This window comes from Lonchura striata, chromosome 23, assembly GCF_046129695.1.
Source record: "Lonchura striata isolate bLonStr1 chromosome 23, bLonStr1.mat, whole genome shotgun sequence".
In the NCBI taxonomy this organism is placed as follows: domain Eukaryota; kingdom Metazoa; phylum Chordata; class Aves; order Passeriformes; family Estrildidae; genus Lonchura; species Lonchura striata.
This window is the reverse complement of record NC_134625.1, coordinates 9853578-9880551: the sequence shown is the minus strand read 5'-3', so window position 1 is coordinate 9880551 and position 26974 is coordinate 9853578. Positions and strand designations below refer to the sequence as shown.

Genomic DNA, 26974 nt, shown 5'->3' with positions numbered 1-26974 from the left:
GAGGCAGCACAACGTGCCTGTGGTGCGTGGAGAAGGGATTCTGAGCAAGCCTTCAGCAGCACCAGCCTGATCCTCAGTGCTGCTCGGAATCCCTGAAAAAGGGATTTTAAATTCGATTTCCCCTAAGGAGGCAGCGTTTCCTTTGGGAGCTGGGCAGCACAGCCATGTCCTGATGAGGAGCCACTCATTTCACCCCAAGCCTGGGCTGCACAAACGGGGAGAAGCTGCTGCTGCATCCCAGGGCTGTGGCAGCACCCCGAGAGCAGAGCCAGAGAGGCAGAGAAGCAGCAGCTGTGGGGAGCAGAGCACAGCCAGCACTCACCAGACACATCCAGCAGGGCAGCTGCCAGCAGCACAAGGAGGGGGAATTTTCCCTGCATCTCGTGGAGCAGCTCCTGAGGCATCCCAGTGAGGAATAGCCCAGCTGGAAGCAGCTCCCAGCTCCGGGCATGTGCTGCCTGCTCTGAAGGGCAGAGGGCTGGGTCACTTTATAAGAGCTCAGGCCAGACACCAACCAATGACCTGGCCCAGGGAAAAAAAACAAAAACCTGCACCAATTGGAATTTATCGGTTTTCAACAAGAGAACAGAGCGTGGCCAGGTGGACTCTGCGTCCTGAAGGTGGAAAATGTGACTGTGGACACCACGGTGCTTGGGCAGCCCTGGGGGAAGAGTTAAACCCTCCCTGGAGGGCTGGGGGAGGATGTGGAGGGGCTTGGATTTTGGATCTGGGGCTTGGATTTCCATCCCCTTGGGTGCACCGAGGGGAGGGGAACAGCCCTGCCAGGCTCAGGGCTCTGGGATTGTCCACTCTGGAGCAAAGCAGGCTCAGGGGAGAGCTCCTGGCTCGCTGCACCCAGCAGGAATCTCTCAGTGCCAGGCACACCAACCTGCAGCCAGGCTGAGAGAACACAGGTTTGTCAGAGCCCAGCACATCCCTCAGCTGCCCTGGCTGGCCCCAGACCCTGGCAGGGGCTTGGGGACCTTGGCACAAAGTCAAAACCACCTGTGGCTTTGATTTTAGCCCATGGAAAAAGCTGCCAATGTTGTATGAGGAATTACAAGCCACAAGGGTTTGAGTAGCGTGGTAGTTGGATTAACACAGGGTGGAAAAAAAAAGGAATTTTGGGGTTTTTAGAATGGGGTTCAAAGGGATAAGATGGAGGGATTTGGGCATGTCCTGACCTTCTTCTCCTCCTTCTTGCCCTCCATGCCTTGCTGTGCTGGTGACACTTTTCTGTTGGTTTAAGGTACAGACACACTGCCCAACATAAATGATAGATATTGGCACGTTATTGTAAACATGGCACAGGTAGTTTTTGGTATAAAATGTGAACACCCCCTTGAAGGACAGACAGAATGCCATGGCCGAGCTGCTGGCCAGAGCTCAGCAGGTCAGAGAAAGAATGTTCTGGATAAGGGAAATAAACAACCTTGAGAAGCTGATCCTGCACATCCAGACTCCTCCTTTGGCTGCAGGGCTGGGAAAAAAGGACTTTTAATCCTTTTCCATCCCGACCCGCAGGGACAGCGCTGCCCCCGACGGGCTGACACAGCCCTGCCTGTGTGGGAACACCTGAGCAGGGGCAGATAAAGCCCTGCTGACAGCCAGGGCGGCTCCCTGGCAGCAACAATATTCTCATTATTCAACACCATTCCCTCCATCCTCCCGGCTGAGCCAGGGCTCACCGACACCCCTGCCAGCCCAGCCCTGCCCTCACCTCCCTGGCAGAACCAAGGGCAGGGCACTGCAGCTTTTTCCCCTGCCTGGAAGGAAAATTCCTGCCGAGCCTCCAGGTGGGCTTTGTTACCTGTCTGGGCAGGCTGGAACCCCAAAACCCCCCAGATGATGAACGCTTGCCATCCCAGAATATCCCTCTCTGCAGTGGGAAGCTGATTCAGCTGGAAAATTTGTCAGCTCTGCGGGGACAAAGGTTCCCCACAGAATTGGCACCCCCAGGTGCCAAGGAGAGCAGCTGAAGAGGCATTTTAAAGTCAAACTGGGCTGGCCTGTGCTTATTCTTCACAGAAATGCAATAAATTCTTCTGTTTCCTGTGTTCAAAACCAACCACAAAAAAAAGGCTAGGCTGTATTCATGGCCATTTATTAAATTTATGTCAATTATTAAAGCAAAGGCAGCCTAATGCAAGGTGGTATTTCAGCTGGTAGCTGAGATAAGAAATTCACTTCTTCCTCCTGATATTGTTTCACTGGCTTCTGTGGGGGACCAAAACCACTCCAAAAAGCCACTGAGAAGCTGATGTGCTTTGAATTAATTTTATTAAAGCAAAGAAAACTCAAGTCCAAGTGAGATGAAGGGCACTTGTGGAGGGTTTCTGAGGAGTTCAGCTGCTGTGCACGTATTTCATGGAGGAGTTCAGGATGGCCAGGCCATTGAGCTTCCTCAGCTGATGCATGTGCCTGGAGAGACAACAGGGGGAACAGGTGGTGACTAAAAAATAGAGTTTTAACCTTTCACTGCTCTGTCCAAGCTTTCAGGGGTGTTTAATGCTATATTCAATACAAAACAGAGTTTCTAGAGAATAATAATAGCAACACAGAGTTGATACATATACTCTTAATAGTGTTTCTAGATTATTGTTGCCCTCAGAAAGACACATTAATTAAATTATTCAAATAGGTGGCGTTTCAGATTAACAAAACTAAGAAAATAAAGTTTCCCTTCCATCTCTGCTGCTTTAGACAAATCTCAGGGCTGAAAGTTTCTCTACAGACTTCTAACATCCCTTCTGTCAATGAACTCCTTGAAAGATGTGAAGACAGAATTGCACCCCAGGAACCCCAAAGCAGGACTTGGGGAGAGGTCACAAGGGGGAATTCTGGCTGGAGGAAGGAAATAGAATTAATATAATTTATTCTACGAATAAATTCATAGAATTTGTTCATATATAAATTCAATAAAATTTATAGAAATTAACCTAGAATTTCTACAAATTAACCTAGATTTGTCTTACCCTGGTTGGTTTCTCAGGGATTATCACCTAATGACAGAAAAAGGGAAATAAAAAAAGGGATTTTGGGGGCTTACCTTGGCTCAGCCACACAGAGCCTGGCCAGGGCAATGGCTGAGTTCTTCTGCACCGAGGTCCTGAGAGCATCACCCCCAGCGTGCCTGAGCAGCAGCTGCACCACGTTGGAGCCCAGCAGCGAGGAGGCAGCCCCGGGCAGGAGCAGGCACTGGCCGAGGCTGAAGGCTGCGTTCCCCACGGTCAGCTCATCCCCCGAGTCCAGCAGCCTCAGCAGCACCTGGAACCCTGGCAGGAGGGGGAGAGAAATCCCTGTGAGGCACCCCGAGCTGCTCCAGCTGCCTGGAAAAGCTGGAGCAGCAAGGGGATTTCATGGAGATTTCAGCAGCCAGGTATCTCCCAGCCTCGTCACGGAGAGAGAAACAGCAGTCGTTTCTCACAGTGCCTTGTGAGAATTTTTAGGGAGCTGTAGGAATCACTTGTTAGCCTAAACAATCTGCAGGTGGGGTTCTTCCACCTTGCTTTTCTGTTCCTCTCAAGGATGGTGTGTGAGGAAGATGTTTTTATTAATTAGCCAATCAAATAGAATGTGTCGGTCTATATAAGCTGGAGAATCCTTTGTATTAAAGTTTCTTTTTCTCCTCTTGCAGTTTGGTCTCTCCTCTGTTCTTGGGTCATTCTTGGAGCAGAGGTGACAGCCAGGAGCTGCCCCAGCTCCACTTGCCCAGAGCTCTCTCTCACAGAGAGCTGAATGTGCCACATCAACTGCCTTAGACCAGAAATGCTGATGTGGGAAGAGCAGCTGGAAAAAGGAACATAAAAAAGCTTTCTGTGCATCCAGAGCTACCAAAGCTCACCTGGGAGCTGCCCCTGAGGACAGCAGAGGGTTTTGGCTCTGACATCTGAAAGCAGCAGCAACATCTCAGGACACAGAATCCTGAACATTCAAATCCTGAACATTCAAATCCTGAACATTTAGAATCCTGAACATTCACAGGCCTGAACATTCAGACCTGAACATTCAGAATCCTGAACATTCAGAGATCTGAACATTCAAATCCTGGACATTAAGAGACCTGAACATTCAGAGATCTGAACATTCAGAGATCTGAACATTCAAATCCTGAACATTCAAATCCTGAACATTCAGAGACCTGAGCATTCAGAGATCACTGATAATGATAAAATAGATAACAGATAAATACAGCCACAGCTTTCTCACCTGGGAGGCTTCCTCTGGCAAACAGAGCTGACAAAACAAGAATTTGTGACTTCCCAGGTTAAAGAATTCATGACTCCTCGGGTTAAAGGTTAAAGCCCAGAGTTTTGTGGGGACAGTGAAGCCTTGCTGCTGGTTTGAGGCAGTGCCAGCTCAGAGGAGCCTGGCTGCACAAAGGGCAGGGGATCTCTCAGAGGCTTTTCACCAGAGCAAATCCTGGGTGCAGCTCGAACTGCAGGCTCTGCCAGGGAAAATCTCAGCATTCTCTGCTGTGCTCCCTTTAGCTGTGACAGGGGCTGGGTTTTAAAGCAATGCAAGCGGGGCTGTAGCACAGAGCAGAGCACTCAGAACAGGAATACCCAAAACCTGCTCTGATTTAGCAGCTTTAAACCCGAAAACTGCTCTGATTTAGCAGATTCAGACCCTAAAACTGCTCTGATTTAGCAGATTCAGACCCTAAAACTGCTCAAATTCAGATTTAGACCCTACAACTGCTCCGATTTAGCAGCTTTAAACTGTAAAACTGCTCCAATTCAGATTTAGACCCTAAAACTGCTCTGATTTAGATTTAGACCCTAAAACTGCTCTGATTTAGCAGATTCAGACCCTAAAACTGCTCTGATTTAGATTTAGAACCTAAAACTGCTCCGATTTAGCAGCTTTAAACCCTAAAACTGCTCCGATTTAGCAGCTTTAGACCCTAAAACTTCTCTGATTTAGGAAATTCAGACCCTAAAACTGCTCCGATTCAGATTTAGACCCTAAAACTGCTCCGATTTAGCAGCTTTAAACCCTAAAACTGCTCCGATTCAGATTTAAACCCTAAAACTGCTCCGATTTAGCAGATTCAGACCCTAACTCTGCTCTGGCACCGTTCCTCTGCCTGCAGCTCCTGCTGCTTTTGATGCCAGGCCAACATCCCCACGGAGGGCACCGGGACCTGCCCCGAGGCGCGGAAATCCCAAATTTGCTCACTTTTATCCCATTTCTGCAGCTCCTGCTGGGCTCTCCTGCTGCTCTGGGTGCAGGCGGAAAGGGTTTTGATGGCGTAGCTGGATGTGAGCCGGCCCCCAGCCTGAGGGTGCAAGCAGAGGGCAAATTAATTTAATTTTTATCTCATTTAATTCCTGCTTCTGACAAACACACAAAATTCCCTGGGTCTCTGCTGGCCAATTCTCCTCACAGCAACCCCAGTGCCACAGGTTTGATTCTAGACTAACTTGATCTGCATAAACACCTGATGGGCATGGGTATGCAGCAAAAAATTAAAGAAAAAAATATTAAAGAGGAATTGGAATTAAGAATTAAAAAAAAAATAAGCAGGAAGAATTAAATAAAAAAATTAAATGGAAAAAATGAAAGAAAAAATGAAAGAAAAAATTAACGAAGAATTAGAATTAAGAATTAAAAAAATTCAAGCAGAAAGAATTAAAGAAAAAATGAAATGAAAAAGAAAAAATAAAGAAGAATTAGAATTAAGAATGTTTTAAAATTAAGAACAAATTAAAGAAATAAATTAAATTTTAAAAAATTAAAGAAAAAATTAAAGAAAATTAAAGAAGAATTATAATTAAGATTTTTTTTTTTAATTAAGAAGGAAGAGTTAAAGAAAAAAATAAATCAAAAAATTTAAAAAAAATTAAAGAAGAATTAGAATTAAGAATTAAAAATTAAGAAGAAAGAATTAAAGAAAAAACTTATCTTAAAAAGAATAAAAGGGGAAGAAGATTTGCTCAGGGGGACAATGTGGGCAAAAATAAAGAAAAGTGGATTTATTTTCAGGAATTTGAGCAGATGCAGGTGGAAATAAAGAAAACTGGATTTACTTTCAGGAATTTGAGCAGATTCAGGAGGAAGTAAAGCAAACTGGAATTACTTTCAGGAATTTCAGCATTTTCCTCACCACTCCTCCCTGCACCGCTTCCTGCACCGCGGCGGGCGAGGCGGGCAGGGCCCGGCTCAGCACCCCAAGGGCTCTCTAAAGAGGGAAAAACCAGGAAAAAGTCAACCCAAATATTTATTCCTCCTGGCAGCACAATTGTTTCGTTTCTTGCACGGTAAGACTGAAGTAATTGAAGTGCTGAAAGGAGAAATTTCCTTAATTTCTATTACGGAAATCCCGGAATTACAGAAATTAGCAAAGAGCATCTTTAGGATGTGGTTTTTTTGGTTTTTTGTTGTTTCTTGGGCACCGAGCACAGCAGAGCTCCAGCGCAGGGTGGGATGAGCCCAAATTGGGACTCTGGCTGTTCATTCCTTGAAAAAATAAAAATACAAATTCCTGCCAGGGAGCAGCCCAGCACTGCTGGCACTGGGAGAAATAAAAAACCAGGGAGCTCAGGGAAACCACATCTGTCCCACCCCATTCCCAGGAGCACAGCTGGAATTCCCACCCAAAAACTGCAAAGGGAAAAATCTGAGCACCCAAACTGCTCTTGCTGCTTTGGTTTCCACTGATTTTTAAAGGATTCGCTTGGGTTTTAAAGTTTTAAAAGTTTATTAGGAATAAAATAGTTATTAAAAATAGTAATAAAATTAGAATAATAAGAATTTGGACAATGAGGATTAGGACACTACGAGATGATAAAAAGCAAAGAATTACGGACATCTGGATGTTTTTGGGCACTGAGCTGCCAAAAACATGTTTAGTGAACAAAGGAATAACCCTTAAAAGCAACAGCCTGTTGCATATTCATATATATTTCATGGTTATGCATACATTCTATTTAAAATAAGAAATTTTGTCTGGTATATGTCAACTGCTTCTTTTAATTCCCACAGCATCTTCGAGCCTGAGCAATGTCTGAAGAAATTAGATTCTTCTGATGAGAAAACAAAAAATTCCTCTTCTCTGGAAGATTTAGGTGTTCTGTGACTGTTATCTCAAAGTGAATATCTCATTATTTAAAAAAAAAAAACCACATCCATAGTTTCTATCTTAACTACTAAAGCTTCATTTTAAACTACAAAACTACATTTACCACGCTATTAAAATGTTAATACAGCACTTCTAATCAATATAAAAGAATACATATGGTATTCAATTTAATATTTGTGAAAAGCCAATCATAAAATATGCATTTTTCACAGGTCCCATACCGAAATGGTTTGTAAGAGCTTCTATTAAACAGATTTCAGGAGAACCTTGAGAACATCTCGCATCAAACCATATGAAAATGAATATAAAAGTGGTCTGTTATTTCTTTATTGCTGTTAGGAGAGTTTTAGGCTTCAAAGCCTTCTGCACAGGGCAGAAATTTGCTCTGAAGAGCTCAGGAAAGCCAAACCCTGCTGTTTTTTGGTTTTTTTGTGTTTTTTTTTGCTGGTGACTTACTGTGATAATCTTTCCATCCTGATGGTTGAGCAGAGCCAGGCAACTGCCACTGATGGCCACAGCAAAGTCCTGGAAAACACAGGGAAAACTCAGGGGAAACTCAGGGGAAACTCAGGGAAAAGTCAGGGAAAACAAAGGGAAAATACAGGGAAAACTCAGGAAAAACTCAGGGAAAATACAGAGAAAACAACACAGGGAATACTCAGGGAAAAGTCAGGGAAAACACAGAGAAAACAGGGAAAACTCGGAAAATAAGTCAGGAAAAACTCAGGGAAAATAAGTCACGGAAAATACAGGGAAAACAACACAGGGAATACTCAAGGGAAACTCATGGGAAACTTAGGGAAAAGTCAGGAAAAACAACATGGGAAAAAAATACAGGGAAGAAAACACAGGGAAAACAACACAGGGAACACTCAGGGAAAAGACAGGGGAAACTCAGGGGAAATTCAGGGAAAACTCAGGGGAAAGACAGGGAAAAGACAGGGGAAACTCAGGGGATACTCAGGGGATACTCAGGGGAAACTCAGGGGAAACTCAGGGGAAACCCAGGGGATACTCAGGGGATACTCAGGGGATACCTAGGGGATACTCAGGGGAAACTCAGGGGAAACTCAGGGGAAACTCTGGGGATACTCAGGGGATACCTAGGGGATACTCAGGGGAAACTCAGGGGAAATTCTGGGGATACTCAGGGGATATCCAGGGGATACTCAGGGGAAACTCAGGGGAAACTCAGGGGAAACCCAGGGGATACTCAGGGGATACTCAGGGGAAACTCAGGGAAAACTTAGGGGAAACTCAGGGGAAACTCTGGGGATACTCAGGGGATACCTAGGGGATACTCAGGGGAAACTCAGGGGAAATTCTGGGGATACTCAGGGGATATCCAGGGGATACTCAGGGGAAACTCAGGGGAAACTCAGGGGAAACTCTGGGGATACTCAGGGGAAACTCAGGGGAAACTGGGCTGCAGCTGGGGCTGGGCGGGCTGGAGCAGAACTGGGCTCAGGGACAAGGGATGCCCTGGAGATCAGGGGACAGCCAGGTGTGCCCAGCTCTGCAGCACCCTGGGGAGTCCTCCCTCCTGGGGGATAATTTTGGAAAGCAGCCAGGACCTCAGAACATGGCACAGCTGGAGAGAGATTCCAGAGACAGCATTTAGACCACTAGGGAAAGATAATTTATGCACTGCACACTGGTTTTTCCTCATAGCTGTTTATATATTGGAGATGGTGGCAGAGGAGAAAATTCTGTAGCTTTTTCCACTTTTCAGCCTACTTAAATTGTCAACTACCCTTAAAAACAACCTGCAGTGTTGGAATCTGAGCTATTGATGATTCTGAGATTGTAGAAAGTCTCTGTCTGTCAGCCCCCTGCCAAAGCAGAAGCCATAATTGGTCTGTGCTGGTTTCCAGGTTGTTTATTCTGTTTATCTCTCACATGTTCTGCTGCCCTGCCCAGCTCTGTCCTGCAGGGCAGCGTGTGGGGCTCTGCCCTCAGTGGGATGTGACAAACATTCAATACCAGAAACTCCCTGGGCTGCATTTACAAGAACGTGCCAATATCTGTCACCTACGTTGGACAGTGTGTCCTCAGCCTGAGCCAACAGAAAAATGCCAACACCACAGTGAGACATGGAGGGCATGAAGAAGGAGAAAAAGGACAAGGCACACCCAATTTCCTCCATCTTGTCCCTTTGGACCCCTCATCTAGAACCCTAAAATTTTACTTTTGCACCTGTGCCACACTTAATTATTACTGATATCAAACACTCAGAGCTGGTAATTGATCCTGTGAGATTGAAAACTTTTTTCCATGGGCAGAGATCACAGCCAGTGTCTCTGGGGGCTCTGACCAGGGGGTTCCTGACCCCTGCCAGGGTCCCAGGGCAGCCAGAGGGAAGCTCTGCATTCCCACACTGCAGCACTGTAATTATTTTTTCATTCCCAGATGTTCCTACCTGGATGGTGCTGTTGGATTCCAGCAGCAGGTTCATCATCAGCCCCAGCACTGCAAACACGCACTGCTGGTACCCAGGGGTGCTGGCATCACCCTGCGAGAGAGCCGGGCACCGAAATCAGCTCCAGGGCTCGGCTCCTGGGCAGGGCATGACTGGGACACGAAGCCTCGTGCTTGGCACCCGAAGCTGCACCCCAAAATTTGGGAATTTGGGGATGTTACAGGGATCCCGTCCCAGCCCCGAACCTTCAGGCTTTGGGGACTGCTCACAGCACAGCCTCGCCTGCAAGGCGTTGGAATCCTGGAACTGTAAACTTGCTCTGCTGAAGAGGTTTAAACTAGAATTTCAAACTTTCTGTGCTGAAGAATTTCAAACTTTCTGTGCTGAAGAGTTTTAAATTAGAATTTTTAACTTTCTGTGCTGAAGAATTTTAAACTAGAGTTTTAAACTTTCTGAGCTGAAGAGTTTTAAACTTTCTGTGCTGAAGAGTTTTAAACTAGAATTTTAAACTTTCTGTGCTGAAGAATTTTAAACTAGAGTTTTAAACTTTCTGAGCTGAAGAGTTTTAAACTTTCTGAGCTGAAGAGTTTTAAACCTTCTGTGCTGAGGAGTTTTAAACTACAATTTTAAACTTTCTGTGCTGAAGAATTTTTACCCTTTCTGTGCTGAAGAATTTTAAAACTTCTGTGATGAAGAGTTTTAAGCTAGAATTATAAACTTTCTGTGCTGAAGAGTCTTAAACTAGAGTTTTAAACTTTCTGTACTGAAGAGTTTTAAACTTTCTGTGCTGAAGCGTTTTAAACTAGACTTGTAAACTTTGTGTGCCGAAGCGTTTTAAACTAGAGTTTTAAACTTGTTCTGCTGAAGAGTTTTGAACTAGAATTTTAAACCTTCTGTGCTGAAGAATTTTAAACCTTTCTATGCTGAAGAATTTTAAACCTGTGCTGAAGACTTTTGAACTGGAATTTTAAGCTTTCTGTGCTGAAGCACTTTAAAGTAGAATTTTAAACTTGCTCTGCTGAAGTTTTGAACTAGAATTTTAAACTTTCTGTGCTGAAGTGTTTTCAACTAGAATTTTAAACTTTCTGTGCTGTAGAATTTCAAGCTTTCTGTGCCCAAGAGCACTGACTAGAAGCAAAGCCTGGATTTGGAAGGGCCCTGCAGGGACAGAGCCGAGGGGGGCAGCTCTGGACCTCCCCCAAATCGCGGCTGGGCTGGGGGCACACGAGCTGGGGTTCCCTTACCAGCAGCTGCAGGCAGGCCTGCCAGCACTGCCCGCTCCGTGCCAGCTGTGCCCGCAGCCCCACATCTGCACACAGGCTGCCCAGCGCGGCCACGGCCCGAGCCAGCTGTGCCAGCTGTGCCCGCTGTGCCAGCTGTGCCCGCTGTGCCCGCTGTGCCAGCTGTGCCCGCTGCCCCTGCCCGGCGCACACCTGCAGACACAGCAGGGAACAGTCAGCCCCGAGCGCTGCGGGCTGCGAGCCCGGGAACCTGAGCAACACGCAACAGGGGAAAAATATATCTATTTAAAGTAAATAAATCCATTGAAGTGAATAAATAAATTCAAAAATAGATATTTAAAGCAAATAAATCCATTGAAGTAAATAAATAAATTCAAAAATAGATATTTAAAGCAAATAAATTGAAGTAAATAAATCCATTGAAGTAAATAAATAAATTCAAAAATAGATATTTAAAGTAAATAAATCCATTGAAGTAGATAAATAAATTCAAAAATAGATATTTAAAGCAAATAAATTGAAGTAAATAAATCCATTGAAGTAAATAAATAAATTCAAAAATAGATATTTAAAGTAAATAAATCCATTGAAGTAAATAAATAAATTCAAAAATAGATATTTAAAGTAAATAAATCCATTGAAGTAGATAAATAAATTCAAAAATAGATATTTTTAAGTAAATAAATTGGAGGAAATGAATACATTTAAATATATATATATTTAAGTAAATAAATTCATTTAAGTAAATAAATAAATTCAAAAACATATTTTTTAAGTAAATAAATTTAGGTAAATAAATAAATTTAAAAATATATGTTTTTAAGTAAATAAATGCATTTAAATTAATAAATAAATTCGAAAAAATATATTTTTAAGTAAATAAATGTAAGTAAATAAATAAATTTGAAAATATCTATTTTTAAAAAAATAAATTTAAGTAAATAAATAAATTCAAAGCAAATAAATTGAAGTAAATAAATCAATTTAAGTAAATAAATAAATAAATTCAAAAAAACATATTTTTAAGTAAATAAATTGAAGTAAATAAAACCATTTAAGTAACTAAATAAATTCAAAGCCATATATTTTTAAGTAAATAAATAAATTTTAAAATATATGTTTTTTAAGTAAATAAATGGAAGTAAATAAATAAATTAAAAAATATATATTTTTTAAGTAAATAAATCCATGTAAGTAAATAAATAAATTCCAAAATATATATTTTTAAGTAAATTTTTCACCACAATTCACCGGGCACGGGCACTCTGGTAAAGCCCAGCTGCCCGAGGGTTGCAGATTTCCCTCATTTGCACCTTCTGCTTTCTGAGCTCTGGGAAAAGGGAATTCGTGTCCCCTGACGCCCGGGAGTGAACGTTTCCTGCAGGCACAGAGCAGCTGGAATTCCAGCAAACAATGGGAAAATGGTGGAATTATTGTCGTGCTGCTCATTCGGAGAAATGGCAATATTTTACTGCCCAGCACAACAGGTTTCTGCACAAGATATTTTAAATTTGCTGTTGGAGTAAAGGATTCTCTGCCTCGGCACCCAGGGTCAGCTCCTCACCCCGATCCCTCCGATTAGAAGGCAAAAATCACCATCCAAGACAGAAAGGGGATTAAAGTCACATCAAAAAGAGCAAAACTCGAAGCTGAAGGTGAAATTATCAGTGGGAATCTGCAGCCAAGAGCAGAATTTATGCTGAATATTAAACTAGGGATGTGTAGGACAACATATTGGAGAAAAGAATATTTTCCTGAAAAAACTCCATTTTTTACTTCCGTAGAGAAGACATGGGACATGTTACACAAAAATAAACTGGAAATACAAAATCAGATCCTCCCTACCAGCAACTGGGTGAATAAAGGTAAAACATCCGTGGAAAGCATGGCCCGACACTGGGTTTGGAACCTGTTGGGGCATAAAAAACCCAAAGTTTTAGTCAAATTTTAGTCAAAAACAAAAGCTAGAGGCAAGAGAAGAGCAAGAGAAACTCCAGCAAGCTCAGGGCAAAGGTGGCCAACAGCCACAGCTCACAGCACAGAGAAATGAGTGAGGAATTTAAACATTTAGAGAAATGAGGGAGGAATTTAAATAAATTACCTTTCCTCCCCAGCTAAGTCGGACAGGATGTTCATGGCACTTTCAGCCCTTGCATCAGTGCACTTGACAAATGCCATCAAAATATGCAGCCATCTGGTGTTCAAATAAAACAACCAAAAATTGCTGTCAGCCTTGGTTTAATCATTAAAGATCAAAATTATAATTTTTTTAGGTTGTTGGCATTTCAAGCCACAGTTAAATCTGATTCTTTCAGCACCCTTTGAGATGTGGCTCATTCCTTTCAGCTTTCCTCTCCAGGAAAAATGGACAAAGTCTCCTGATCACCCGTTTTTACCCCAAACCAGTAAATGGACATTTCTCAGGGTGGCCTGGGAGGAAGCAGCAGGACAAAAGCAAAGCACTGGGTTTTGATTTTATCCTGCGAGCCAGGACAGCACCAAATAACCCCAAATCCCCATTTTTAAATGGGGAGAGGCCCTCAGCTGGAATCAGGAGATTTTAGGGGCACCAGGGTGAGAGTGCTGCACAGGTTTAAAGGAGGGGACTCAAAATTACAGGAATTAACTGAAATCCTGATGTTTCACACATGAAAACTTCCTGCAGCTCTACCCCACACATCCAATTCCACTTTTGCCAGGCCAGGCCAGTCGCCAAGGGGCAGGAAGGTCAGGGTCACCGTGCCAACTCAGGAATTCACAGAATCACAGAATTCACAGAATTCAGAGAATTCACAGAATCACAGAATCAATCACAGAATTCACAGAATTCACAGAATTCACAGAATCACAGAATCACAGAATCACAGAATTCACAGAATCACAGAATCACAGAATCAATCACAGAATCACAGAATTCAGAGAATCACAGAATTCACAGAATCAATCACAGAATCACAGAATTCACAGAATCACAGAATCAATCACAGAATCACAGAATTCACAGAGATCAGAGAATTCACAGAATCACAGAATCAATCACAGAATTCACAGAATTCACAGAATCACAGAATCACAGAATTCACAGAATTCACAGAATTCACAGAATTCACAGAATCACAGAATCAATCACAGAATCACAGAATTCACAGAATCACAGAATCACATAATTCACAGAATTCACAGAATCACTGAATCACAGAATTTAGATAATCACAGAATTCACAGAATCCCAGAATCCCAAAACCCCAAAATTCACAGAATTCACAGAATCCCTGGGTTGGAAGAGACCTTCAAAGTCATCCAGTCCAGCCCAGCCCCAACAGCTCAACCCAACCCTGGCACCCAGTGCCACTTCCAGGCTGGTTTTACACACACCCAGGGGTGCTGACTCCACCACCTCCCTGGGCAGAGCATTCCAGAACTTTATCTCCTTTTCTGTAAAAAACTTCTCCTGCTATCCAGCCCGAATTTCCCTTGGTGCAGCTCGAGGCTCTGAGCTCTGATTCTGTCTGTTCTGGAGAAAAGCCCCGAGCCCACTGAGCACAGCCACCTTTCAGGAGCTGTGCAGAGTGCTGAGCTCACTACTGGGCACAAAATGAATACACGGAAGTTTGGTGAGTTCAAAAGAGAAAAAAAGACAATTTTATTTCTGACCTCGCAATATATAGAGTTCCAAAAGTGACAGTAGGTTGGAGGATGGAATTGCCACCTCTCCAACCACACTGGTCAAACCAACAGCCCATCAATTCTCTCCTCCCACAAAGAAAAATGCAAAACAATCATTATTGACATGGACAGTGTGTGAGAACTCCAGTAGAAATGTGTAAATGTTATCAGAAGGCATGGAAAGCTTTTAAAAGAACTTTATAACTTTCAACAGAACTATAAAAAAAAACGTAACACTTTTAAAAATCAGGGCAACCGCCAGCCCTGAGTGTCCTTTTCCCCTGGAGCTGGGGCAGCTCTGGCACTGCCAGGCCACTCTCCGGGGCTGCCCACCTGCTCAGGTCCTGCCTGACCAGCAGCCCCCGGCCGCTCTGGTGCTCTGAGTAGAGAGAGATCAGTGCCAGGGCCTCCCTCTGCATCTGGGCTGTGCCACAGGACAGCAGCTCTGGCAGCTGGGCACTCACTTCGGGCTGGGCCAACAGGAGACGCTGATTTTCTTCTGGAAGGAGAGAGAAAATCTCACTGCGGCGTCACTCACTGCCATCCCTTCAGTTGTTTTATTTTATTTTATTTTATTTTATTTTATTTTATTTTATTATTTTATTATATTATATTATATTTTATTTTATTTTATTTTATTTTATTTTATTTTATTTCATTTTATTTCATTTTATTTTACTTTACTTTATTTTAGTTTAGTTTAGTTTGCTTTATTTTATTTTATTTTATTTTATTTTATTTTATTATTTTATTATATTATATTTTATTTTATTTTATTTTATTTTATTTTATTTTATTTTATTTTATTTCATTTTATTTCATTTTATTTTACTTTACTTTATTTTAGTTTAGTTTAGTTTGCTTTATTTTATTTTATTTTATTTTATTTTATTTTATTTTATTTTATTTTATTTTATTTTATTTTATTTTATTTTATTTTTATTTTATTCCATTTTATTTTATTCCATTTTATTTTATTTCATTTTATTTAATTTTATTTTTTTAATTTTAATCCCTTTCACTTATTTCAGCTTTAATATTTTTTTGAATACCTTGACCACACAAGTCGACACAGGCACCAATATTCTGCATTTCCACTTTACCACCCACCCCAGCCCACTTCTCACCCACGTGGCTATTCCCTAAGAACAGAGGCAGGCACCTGCCCAAGCACTGTTGATTGCTAATTCTAAAATAATCCAGCCTTTTCTCCTATAAAACTCCGCTTTTTGCAGCTATAACTGCTTAAAACAGAGAAAATTGTGCGAGCGGCGTTATCTTAAGAGCAGCAAAAATCACGGGGAATTTCCTCCCCACCCCTCGCGTGAATTTGAAACGCTCCCAGGGTGGAAATCCCATCCTGCCAAAATCCTGGCTGCACCCAGCACCTCCCCAGAGCTGCACTCGGGGTCACAACCCTTGGGGTGCTCTGGGCGAGGGTGGCCATGGCCAGCCCCGAAATGCCAAATTAATTAATCTCAAATTAACGGGGCTGAGGGGGGCTCGGGCTTTACCGTTCCCAGCGCAGGCAGCTCGCCACAGCACGAGGAGGGACACACAGAGCTCCGCCTCAGCAGGGCTCTTGGCCTCGGCACAGAAGGCCCTGAGTGAGAAAATCACCTCGTGAGCAGAGCAAAGCAGTGGGAAATATCCAGGAGTGGGAATTCGTACGTGCTTCACCCCCCAGACCTGTGTGCAGCCAGCACCCAATTTAGGATGAACCCTAAAAAGTGCCAGGAGCACCCAAATATTCAAACATTCGCTGGTGCCCAAGCCCAGCATCAGAGGGTGCAGCCAGAGCTTTCAGATGCTCTTTTCTAGTCAGACTTTTTACCCAGGGACTGGAAATTTGTAGGTGATTCACCCCCCAGGTCTGTGTGCAGCCAGCACCCAATTTAGGATGAACCCTAAAAAGTGCCAGGAACACCCAAATATTCACTTGTGTCCAAGCCCAGCATCAGGGGATGCAGCCAGAGCCTTCAGATGCTCTTTTCTAGTCAGATTTTTCACCCAGGGACTGGAAATTTGTAGGTGCTTCACCACTCGGGTCTGTGTGCAGCCACCACCCAATTTAGGATGAACCCTAACAAGTGCCAGGAGCACCCAAATATTCAAATATTCACTGGTGCCCAGCAGCAGAGGGTGCAGCCAGAGCCTTCAGATGCTCTTTTCTAGTCAGATTTTTTCTGCAGAGCTGCTCTCACCAGCAGGGATAGGATAACTGCCCACAAGGAGCAGACACAAACAGCAAGCCACGCATTCTCCTCCCTGCCTCTAAGGGAGCACTGTTTGTCTCGGAGTCAGGTATCAGTCCCTCCATTCAGGCACTAAAATCTGGGATTACATCCTCCTCTGATCAGCCCATCTGCATTTCAAGAGGTGATTCTGTTTCTGGAAAACAATATTCCCATTTGCCCGGGCTGGAGTCCCCTGGGAGAGCTCTCACCCTCTGACAGGCTCCTTGCTGAGGATACTGAAGCCTTTGTTGGTCCTGAAGAGCGTTTGCCCAGTGCCTGCAAGAGGCAGAGACAAACAGCTCAGCTGTGTGACAGCCAGGCGGGCTCCTGCTCTTCCTGCCCGCTGCTAAAAGAAAAGGTCACTGCATCAGCAGCTCTGGGGAGAAACATCCTCAGAAATGGGGGAAACTCAAGGAGGAATGAAGCAGGAGTGGCTCTCGAGCTGAAAATTGCTCTGATTGATGCCCGGCGCTGTTGGCTTCGAGTGAAAGATTATTTAGGAAGGCTGAAACACAAAATTGGCTTTGTAACTCAACGGGCTTTAACACAGAATAACAAATATTTAAAACAAATGAGACCCAGCAGCTCAGCTACAACATCAGTCTGATTCTAAAGAATGCTGTAAGCACCTACTGACCACGCTGAAATACTCAACAAAAAAAAAACTCAACAAAACCCAAGTTTTGTGTTTTAAATACCGGAACAATCACTCTGCTCCTTTACAAACTGCTCCCTTGCCCTCCTCTGCCTGGGTTGCACCTCCCCAAGTGAACAACAATTAACAAAATGAACAATTAACAAAATAACTCACAACTGCTCACAACTTCTGCCAGGAGCCTGATGCCCCCTGTGTAGTAGAGGATGTCGTGGCCGGGGCTGCTGAGCCTCTGCAGCAATTCCTGGATGGAAGAAGCAGCAGCACTCCCAGCCTGGGCCTCCCTCGCTGCTCCCTCCTCATCCCTCAGCCTCTTCTCCTCCAGCCTGGCCTCGTCCACACAGGCTGGGAGAGCACAAAAAAAGTGTGGCAGGGGGGTTCTGTTCCCTCTGCACCAGAGAACAGGAGTGAAAATATCTATTTCTCACCTTTAACCAGCTTTTCCTTCTGGGGATCAATCTGCAGCATCTTCTCATAGCACTGCCTGGACTTCATGGGGAGAAAAAAAGGTTTTCAGTTTCAGCTGGAAATAGGGAGATGGCATCAGTGATAGCCCAAAAGTTTTTGGGGCCACAGTCCTTAGTAAATGTGAAAATTTATGGAGATGCAGGTGTCAAAACTCTCAAAAAAGTCAAATATTCTCAGTCAGTCCCTACATCTTCCTGCTCTGGCAAATTCAACAGGAATTTTCCAGTAAAAACCAGGGAGAAAAACCAGAGTTCCAGTGAGAAAAGAGAAACTGAGGCACGGCAGGAAACCTCCCTCTCACCCAGGAATTCAGGGAGCTTACCTCAGCAAAGTGCTGCAGGGCCAGGTGAGCTTTCCCCATGAGGAAATAGGCTTTGAGGCAGTTCCTATTGCACTGAGTTCAACCAGAAATTATGATCTATTATTAGCTATATGTTCAGAAAATTTCAGCCTTTCAATGCTTTTTGCAGCATTCTGATTAATTATTAGAGCTGCCCAAAGCAAAGACTAGGGTATTTATATAATTTATATAATTATTTTTATATATAATTTATTAGTAATCAATAAATAATATATAAATAATATTTTATGTAATTATTTATATATATATAAAATTTATTAGTGGTGCCTAAAGTTTTTATGCTACATTATTGCCCCCCAGGCACCCAAGAAACACAGGCATGAGGTGAGGGTGGAAAGCAGAGTTTACAAAAGGGTTTTTTTTAATTTTCCTGCTCATTTGAGTCAAAAATATGGATTTCTGTAAATAATGCTGATTTTAGAAGTTTTTACCAGCTGACAATTGTGGAATTACCTTTAGTGCCCACTCGCAGTCACTGATGGCTTTCTCATACTCATGCAGCTTCAGGTAGGCCTGAAATACACAGGAAAAAAGTCCAGGCAGAAGAACTGGAATCCTTCAAACAATTAAATTAGATTGCTGATTAGCCCGGCCATTGGTTTTGCAGGGTATTTTCCATTCCTAACTTGTCTGCCATCTCCCTGGATTTTCTAATTTAGAATCAATTGAATAGAATTTTACACACCCAGGGCATACAAGGCAAACAGACACTGCAAAGCAAATATTTCACTCTACAGTTATGGAAGTGATTCCCGGAAAAGTATTAATAATAAAAAAAAAAAAAAAAAAAAATCAGAGTATTTTTTATAGACACTGCAAAGCAAATGTTTCTTTTCTGACACTGCAAAGCAAATATTTCACTCTACAGTTATGGAAGTGAATCCTGAAAAAGGATTATTTATTAAAAAATCAGAGTATTTTTTATAGAAACTGCAAAGCAAATGTTTCACTCCACAGTTATAGAAGTGAATCCTGGAAAAGCATTAATAATAAAGCAATCAGAGGATTTGAATAGAACTGGGAATTGGAACGATTTCTCCTGTGCAGGAGCAGGGGTGCACCACATCCAAGGGGTGCAGCAGAACGATGTTTTGGGGTTTTACCCCGGCACAGAAACACAAAATCCAGCCAGAAGTGGCTCCTTCCTGCCACTGACCTGGGCCCTGTTTGTGTAGAGCTCCTGCTTGTCCCTCAGCTTCTCCAGCCCCTCTGAGTAGCTCTGGATGGCCAGGGCGAAGTCTCCTGCCCTGAAGGCTTCGTTCCCCTGCTCCTTCAGGGCTGCAGAGCAGCAGAATGCCTTGAGCACACCCATCTCCCTTCCACCCATTTCCCATCCATCCATTTCCCTTCCACTCATTTCCATTTCACCCATCTCCCTTCCACCCATCTCCCTTCCACCCATTTCCCATCCATCCATTTCCCTTCCACCCATTTCCCATCCATCCATTTCCCTTCCACTCATTTCCATTTCACCCATCTCCCTTCCACCCATCTCCCTTCCACCCATTTCCCATCCATCCATTTCCCTTCCACCCATTTCCCATCCATCCATTTCCCTTCCACTCATTTCCATTTCACCCATTTCCCTTCCACCCATTTCCCATCCATCCATTTCCCTTCCACCCATTTCCCTTTTACCATTTCCCATCCACCCATTTCCATTTCACCCATTTCCCTTCCATCATTTCTCTTCCATCACTTCCCTTCCATCCATTTCCCTTTTACCATTTCCCATCCATCCATTTCCCTTCAATCCATTTCCCTTCCATCCATTTCCATTTCACTCATTTCCATTTAACCCATTTCCTTTCCATCCATTTCCCTTCCATTTCCCTTTTACCATTTCCCTTCCACCCATTTCCCATCCATCCATTTCCATTTCACTCATTTCCATTTTACCCATTTCCCTTCCACCCATTTCCCTTTTGCCATTTTCCATCCATCCATTTCCCATCCACCCATTTCCATTTCACCCATTTCCATTTTACCCATTTCCCTTAAATCCATTTCCCTTCCACCCATTTCCTTTCCATTTCCCTTTTACCATTTCCCTTCCATCCCTTTCCCATCCATCATTTCTCTTCCATCCCTTTCCCATCCATAATTTCTCTTCCACCCCTTTCCCTTCCATCCCTTTCCCATCCATCATTTCCCTTCCACCCCTTTCCCTTCCACCCCTTTCCCATCCATCCCTCTCCCCTTGCCCTCTGAGCAGACAGAGGCCTCTCTCTCCTGCTGGAACAGCCCCAGCATTCCAGCCCAGCCATTATTTTCCATTATTTCCATTCCCCTCTGGCCAGCCCAAATTCCCTCCCTCCATCCCAAAGCTGCTCCAGCAGCAAGGGATCCTGATCCTGCAGAGACCCAGGGTGCAGCAGAATTCCTGATCCTGTCCCAGGGCTGGGGACACCCCCTCAGTCCCTGACATTTCTGAGGTCTCCCAGCCGTCACCGTTTGCCAGCTGCTCATTCCTCCTCCTCCGCTGGGCTCGCTCTTTGGCATCCTTTTCCAGAGCTGCCAGGAAGCCACCTTCCAGCCAGGAGAGTCGGTGGCATTTTAGTTGGGGGGGAGAAAAGATGAAACTTTATTAAAATAGAGAAGAAACAATCATTCCTAGGGTATTTCTGAGTCGTTTCTTAATAAAAGCCAACACTAAGGGGCCATTTCAGCAATTAAAGTGGAAGTTTTTGTCAGCAATTAAATGGCTGACAAGCTGTCACAGACAATGATGATGCCACCCCTGAGGAACTGCAGGCCTGCCTTGCTGCAGCTCCTCTCCAGGGCCAAACAAACAGGTTTGCTTTGAAATTCACAATAAAAGTGTAAAAAGATGAGAAGCCAGAAGAGAACAAGGCTCCCACCTGTGAAAAACACAGCCATGCTGCCAAGACCTTGAGTGTGGTCCTGGATCGGACTGAATTTTGGTTAAAAACACCAGAAAAAGTCATCCTGGATTTTGGCAGGGGTGGAATCAGCTCTGGCATGAGCTTCATCCCTGCCAGGGCTGTTTTTCGAGCTGTGACAGCCTGAGGGGAGCATCGTCCTACCTGCATCTGCTGCCTCCACCCTCGCCGTGCCCTGCAAAAACAGAAACACAGCAGAAAAGCAGGAAAGGTTTGGGGAAAGGCACAGCAGCACGGGGATGCTTGGCTGGGCTGCACAGAGCCCCAGCAAGCCCCGGGGAACGTCTGGGGCACCCAAAACCCCCAGCCTGGCACGCAGGAGCAGCACCACTGACATTGCCAAAAAAGGATGGCGAGGAGCTGATGATTCCTGACTTTCCTGGAACGTCTTTACCGAGGCAAGGCCTGAACTGAGTGCAGCTTTAATGTCAGGAGGAAAAGCCCTTACAGAAGTGTTGATGAGCGTCCTGTTCACCGTGGTCCTGCTCTCCTCCTCCTCCTCCTCCTCCTCCCTGCCGGCTCCTTGCTCTTGGAGCCTTTTCTCTACCTCAGCAATGGCTTTTTCCTGCACAGCTGAGTCCGGGGACTTCAGGTCTTGCAGCAAATTGGCTAAAAAATCACAGAAAAACCCAGATAAAATATGTATAAACATAGGACTTCAAACGTGGAAGCACCGGGAGTTGTTCAGGTGTCACCTGCTTTGAAGGCACCGCTGGCCAGGATGGCTTTTACCATAAAATCACAGAACCCCAGAATGGTTTGGGTTGGAAAAGACCTTGAAACCCTCCCAATGCTATGGTCCCATAAAGCAGGATGCTCCAGGGTGGCCTTGGGCACTTGAAAGAAATAATAAATAATAATAAACGAACAGAAACTTCCCCAGGGTGGATTTCCTGTCATTTTAAGGAGCCACCTGCAGTTTCTGCCAAGATAACCGAGCAGCAGCAAGCGGCTCCAGCAGCCCGAATAAAAGCAGGAGGAGCTGGGAGTTTATTCCCCAGGCAGAAGGAAGCGAAGCCGGGATCCCCCTGCCCCGGCGATGTTCGCCCGCCCCGGGCCAGCCTCCCCTTCCCCGGTCACTCACTGACATCGTCCACGCGGCGCAGGAAGCGCTGGAAATCCGCCTCGGTGTCCTGGTCCCGCAGCATGGCCGGGACAGACAGCGGGGACAGCGGGGACAGAGAGGGGACAGAGAGGGGACAGAGAGGGGACAGTGGAGGGACACAGGGGGGACAGAGAGGGACACTGGGGGACACAGAGGGGACAGAGAGGGGACAGTGGAGGGACACAGAGGGGACAGAGAGGGGACACAGGGGGACACAGAGGGGACACAGGGGGACACAGGGGGACACAGAGGGGACACAGGGGGACACAAAGGGGACAGAGGGGGACAGCGGAGGACACAGTGGAGGGACACAGAGGGACACAGAAAGGACACAGGGGGGACACTGACGGCACACAGGGGGAACAGCGGGGGGATAGCGGGGGGACACAGGGGGACACAGAGGGACACCGCAGGACACCGGAGGACACCGAGGGACACCAAGGGGACAGTGGGGGGACACAGGGGGGACACTAAGGGACACCGAAGGGACACAGAGGGACACGGGAGACACAGAGGGGACACCGAGAGACACCGGAGGACAACGAGGGACACCGAGGCACAGCCGGAGCCGCCGCGGCCGGGCTCGAACCCGCGGCGCCGTTGCCAGGGGAACGCGCCTGACGCGGAGGCCGCAGGTGGGCGTGGTCATGCAAATTAAGGGCGGGGATATGCAGATAAACGGCATGGTGGTATGCAAATAATGGGGCGTGGTTATGCAGATAACAGCCCGTTATATGCAAATAAGTGGGTGGGGATATGCAAACTACCGGCAATTTGGCGGGAAAGCGGCAGGTCCCGGCCGCGGGCTCCCGGCTCAGCATCCCGGGATTATCCCGGGATTGTCCCCCTGGAAAGGAGCTCCGGCACCGCCGAGCCCCCGCTGTGAGCCGTCCCCACCCTGTCCCCAGCCCAGAGCTCCGGCTGTCACGTCCCGGCCTTCCCGGACACCTCCAAACCTCCCCGGGCAGCCCCTGCCGATGTCTAAACCTCCCCATGGAGAAATTCCTGCTGATGTCCAGCCTGAAACTTGTCCCGATTTTTACGTCAGACTGGGATTATTTTCCTGTCGCGATCTCCCCGAAAGGCTTTCCGGATCCCTGGCGGCGATGGAAGCTGTCGGCCACCGCAGGGAGCCCGAGCACCGCGGAGCTGCGCTGCCCGGGATTGCCATTCCCGGCACATCCTCGGCCGGGGATGGCCCATTCTGCACGGGAAACCCGGCAGCACAGCCTCAGGGAGCGGCCCTGCTTTTATTTGGGATGCCGGGACACGGACAGGGACCCGGCAGCGCAGGGACATCTCTCCCTGCGGCTGAAGTTAGAGACCTCACCGGGACCCGCCAGCGCAGCCGCTTCCATTGCCCCGGGCCGCTTCCACATCCCACCCCATCAGCCGGAGATGGAATCCTGAGTGCCAGAGAGGTGCTGAGCTCCGCAGGCAGCCAGAATTCCTTCCACCCCTTGGCTGTAGGAACAGCCAGGATATCCCTTTTCCTTGTAGGAATAGCCAGGATATCCCCTTTCCTTGTAGGAACATCCAGGATATCCTTTTTCCTTGTAGGATTGGGCAGGAGATCCCTTTTCCTTGTAGGAACAGCCAGGATATCCCTTTTCCTTGTAGGAACATCCAGGATATCCCTTTTCCTTTTAGGTTCATCCAGGATATTCCTTTTCCTTGTAGGATCAGCCGGGATATCCCTTTTCCTTGTAGGAACAGCCAGGATATCCCTTTTCCTTGTAGGATCATCCAGGATATTCCTTTTCCTTGTAGGATCAGCCGGGATATCCCTTTTCCTTGTAGGATCATCCAGGATATCCCTTTTCCTTGTAGGATCATCCAGGATATCCCTTTTCCTTGTAGGATCAGCCAGGATATCCCTTTTCCTTGTAGGATCAGCCAGGATATCCCTTTTCCCCCTCATGCCCCAAACCCCAACAATTCCTGTCCCTCCCCTCACTGCCAGCAGCTCTGCCCACACCACCCTCCATCCCAAAGAGGTTTTTCCCAGCCCAGAGTCCATCTAAAAACACCCACGAGGCCACAGCTGGGGCAGTGAGATGCTCGGGAATTCGGGGTTTATTTGTTACCCCACAAAACCTGGGGAATAAAGCCACATGGAGCACTGAACGGGCAGAGGGGAGAGGCACCTTTAGTCCCTGAACTCTTCAAAAAGCACTTAAAATGATGCTCTGAAGCTCCTGCACGATATTCACATACTGCTATCTGATAAAAGGCCAGATAATTATGATTTCCAGAAGGGATGAGAGGAAGAGGCAGCACAAAAATCTCCCTCCAGCCCCCCAGCCCCGCTCAGACTTACCCCAAATTCAGCCCGCGGGAAAAGGAGCCACACTCAGCCAAGGTGACACTGCCACTCGGGTGCCATGGCCTTAACAGAGGGAGAGACGAGGGAAAATGACAATTAAATGGAAATTAAAAGGTCTGAGGGTTGAGAAAACGGCTGAAGGAACACAAAGATTGAACAAAGGATCTGTCAGTGGTTTCACCACTGAGCACAGTCCCGGCTCCAGGGGCAGGAAAATCCCTTTTCACTCCTGTGGGAGAGGAGGGAGGAACCCCTGAGCTCCTCCGGGTTCAGAGGGTGCAGCAGGGAGCCAGACAGAGGCAGGGACAGGTCCCACCCGGCTGGCACGATGCTCAGGGGCCGGGGGGATTGAGGGGTCTGTGAGCCCAGAGAGGGCAACCCCAAATCTCTGGGGGCAACCCCAAACCTCCAGGGGCAGCCCCAAACCTCCAGGGGCAGCCCCGGCACCTCCCCTTCCACCCCAGCCAGGGACTTGGGCCAGTTGGTGCTCCCTCACTCGAAAGCAGCTGCTGGTTTTTAAATCAGATGGTTGGGGAGTGATTAAAAAGCTCTTTTTCAGCTAAACGGGAACTTGGGTGTGAGAATCCACTCTATTTTGTCAGAATTGGTGAAGGTAAGACAACCCTCCCCTCCCCATAACCCCCAGAGTAAAAACAATTAAAGTGGGGCATTTGGTCAATTTTTTAGCTAGAATTTAGAAAAAAATATCAAGATTTTAAAATGAATTAATTGAAGAAATTAATCACATTCAAACCTCAATAAGTGCAGGCACCCAATTCAGGCTGGGCAGAGGTCACCTCTTACACCCAACACTCAGTCACGCTTTCCACAGCCAGGCAACAGAAAAGTGCTTTTTTGGGGGGCGAAAAAGCTTTCCAGGAGCTGTGAAACAGCATTTTCGTGTTTGCTACCTCCAGGAAATAAGTAAATAAATATAGAGGGACAAAGAAATAAACCTGAAAGTGCTTCTAGTGCCACTCAGGTGGGACGAGCAGCAGGACCAGGCAGAGCAGCTAAAGAAGGGCAGACTGCAGGCATCAGATTTTTTTTTTTTTTTTTTTATGTCGTTTTTATTTGAACACAGTATTCTGACAGAATGCAAAGTCAAAATCCTCAGTTAGTATCAGTATTTACACCAGTGAGAATGGGGATAAAGGTGGAGTCGATGTTTCACTCGGTAAAAAGATTTTTTGTTTTTTTCTTTTTTTAACAAGATAGAAGGCCCCCAAAAGTAGGGAATGCTGGGGAAGGATGGCCATGGAGGGGCTGAGAACAACTACCAAAACAGCCTGGTGGTGAACGACGTGGGGCCTGAAGGCTCCATAGAAAAGTGTGGAAAGACGACGCCACTCGGGAAGCTGACGGGCACGATTGTCACCTGTACGGATGGTGCAGCACGAGATGGCAGCGCCCCTGTGGCACTGGGGACAGGCAGGGCAGCCACGGCAGTGCCACCAACCCTGGGATGGGCACACAGAGCCACAGGAGTGCCACCAACCCTGGGGATGGACACACAGAGCCACAGCAGTGCCACCAACCCTGGGATGGACACACAGAGCCACAGGAGTGCCACCAACTCTGGGGATGGACACACAGAGCCACGGCAGTGTCACCAACCCTGGGATGGACAGCAGTGTCACCAACCCTGGGATGGACACACAGAGCCATGGCAGTGCCACCAACTCTGGGATGGACACACAGAGCCACAGGAGTGCCACCAACTCTGGGGATGGACACACAGAGCCATGGCAGTGCCACCAACCCTGGGATGGACACACAGAACCACGGCAGTGTCACCAACCCTGGGATGGACAGCAGTGCCACCAACCCTGGGATGGACACACAGAACCATGGCAGTGTCACCAGAACTAGAGATGGGAACACAGAGCCACAGCAGTGCCACCAACTCTGGGGATGGACACACAGAGCCACGGCAGTGCCACCAGCACCAGAGCAGCCATGGCAGTGCCACCAACCCTGGGATGGACACACTGAGCCATGGCAGTGCCACCAACCCTGGGATGGGCACAGAGCCACAGCACTGCCAGCAACCCTGGGGATGGACAGCAGTGCCACCAACCCCAGGGATAGACAGCAGTGCCACCAAACCTTGGGATTGACAGCAGTGCCACCGACCCTGGGGATGGACACACTGAGCCATGGCAGTGCCACCAACTCCAGGGATGGGCACATGGAACCACAGCAGTGCCACCAACCCTGGAGATGGAAACACAGATCCACAGCAGTGCCACCAACCCTGGGGATGGGCACACAGGGTCACAGCAGTGCCACCGACCCCAGAGCAGCCACGGCAGTGCCACCACCCTCAGGTGGTCCCCCCGAGGGGACAGATCCCAGCCCTGAGGCTGCAGCTGGCTGGGATCGGGGCAGGTGGAGATGGAAGCTGGAATTCTTGGCTGCTGGGGGCGATGGGAGCCCAGCCCAGGTGTGGGGAGGGAAGGAACTTCATCCATCCATCCCAAAGCAGAGCTTCTACCCCAAAAAAAGC

The 26974-nt window shown here is 46.4% G+C and overlaps 1 protein-coding gene across 1 annotated transcript; it reads right to left on the bottom strand.

Moving 5' to 3' along the window:
- Positions 1-2261: 2261 nt before the first annotated feature.
- On the bottom strand, positions 2262-22182 carry TTC12 (tetratricopeptide repeat domain 12). The gene is made up of 21 exons (XM_077788033.1): positions 22119-22182; positions 21483-21643; positions 21179-21209; positions 20583-20660; positions 19288-19409; positions 18585-18644; positions 18093-18164; positions 17731-17791; positions 17459-17647; positions 16857-16923; positions 15925-16013; positions 14744-14909; positions 12846-12938; positions 12590-12653; positions 10748-10936; positions 9504-9596; positions 7541-7609; positions 6083-6184; positions 5182-5281; positions 3050-3275; positions 2262-2421 (listed from the first exon to the last, which is right to left on the bottom strand). The coding sequence occupies exons 1-21, from the start codon at positions 22180-22182 to the stop codon at positions 2346-2348; spliced, it is 2172 nt and encodes a 723-aa protein (XP_077644159.1). The 3' UTR covers positions 2262-2345.
- Positions 22183-26974: the final 4792 nt, after the last annotated feature.

Excerpts from the sequence above, each read along its gene's own strand:
- TTC12 (XM_077788033.1), bottom strand. The coding sequence starts at position 22,182 with ATGCTGCGGGACCAGGACACCGAGGCGGATTTCCAGCGCTTCCTGCGC. Across the intron at positions 21,644-22,118 it reads GCGCCGCGTGGACGATGTCA|CCAATTTGCTGCAAGACCTG; the intron begins GTGAGTGACCGG and ends GTGATTTTTTAG. Across the intron at positions 9,597-10,747 it reads AGGCCTGCCTGCAGCTGCTG|GGTGATGCCAGCACCCCTGG; the intron begins GTAAGGGAACCC and ends GCTCTCTCGCAG.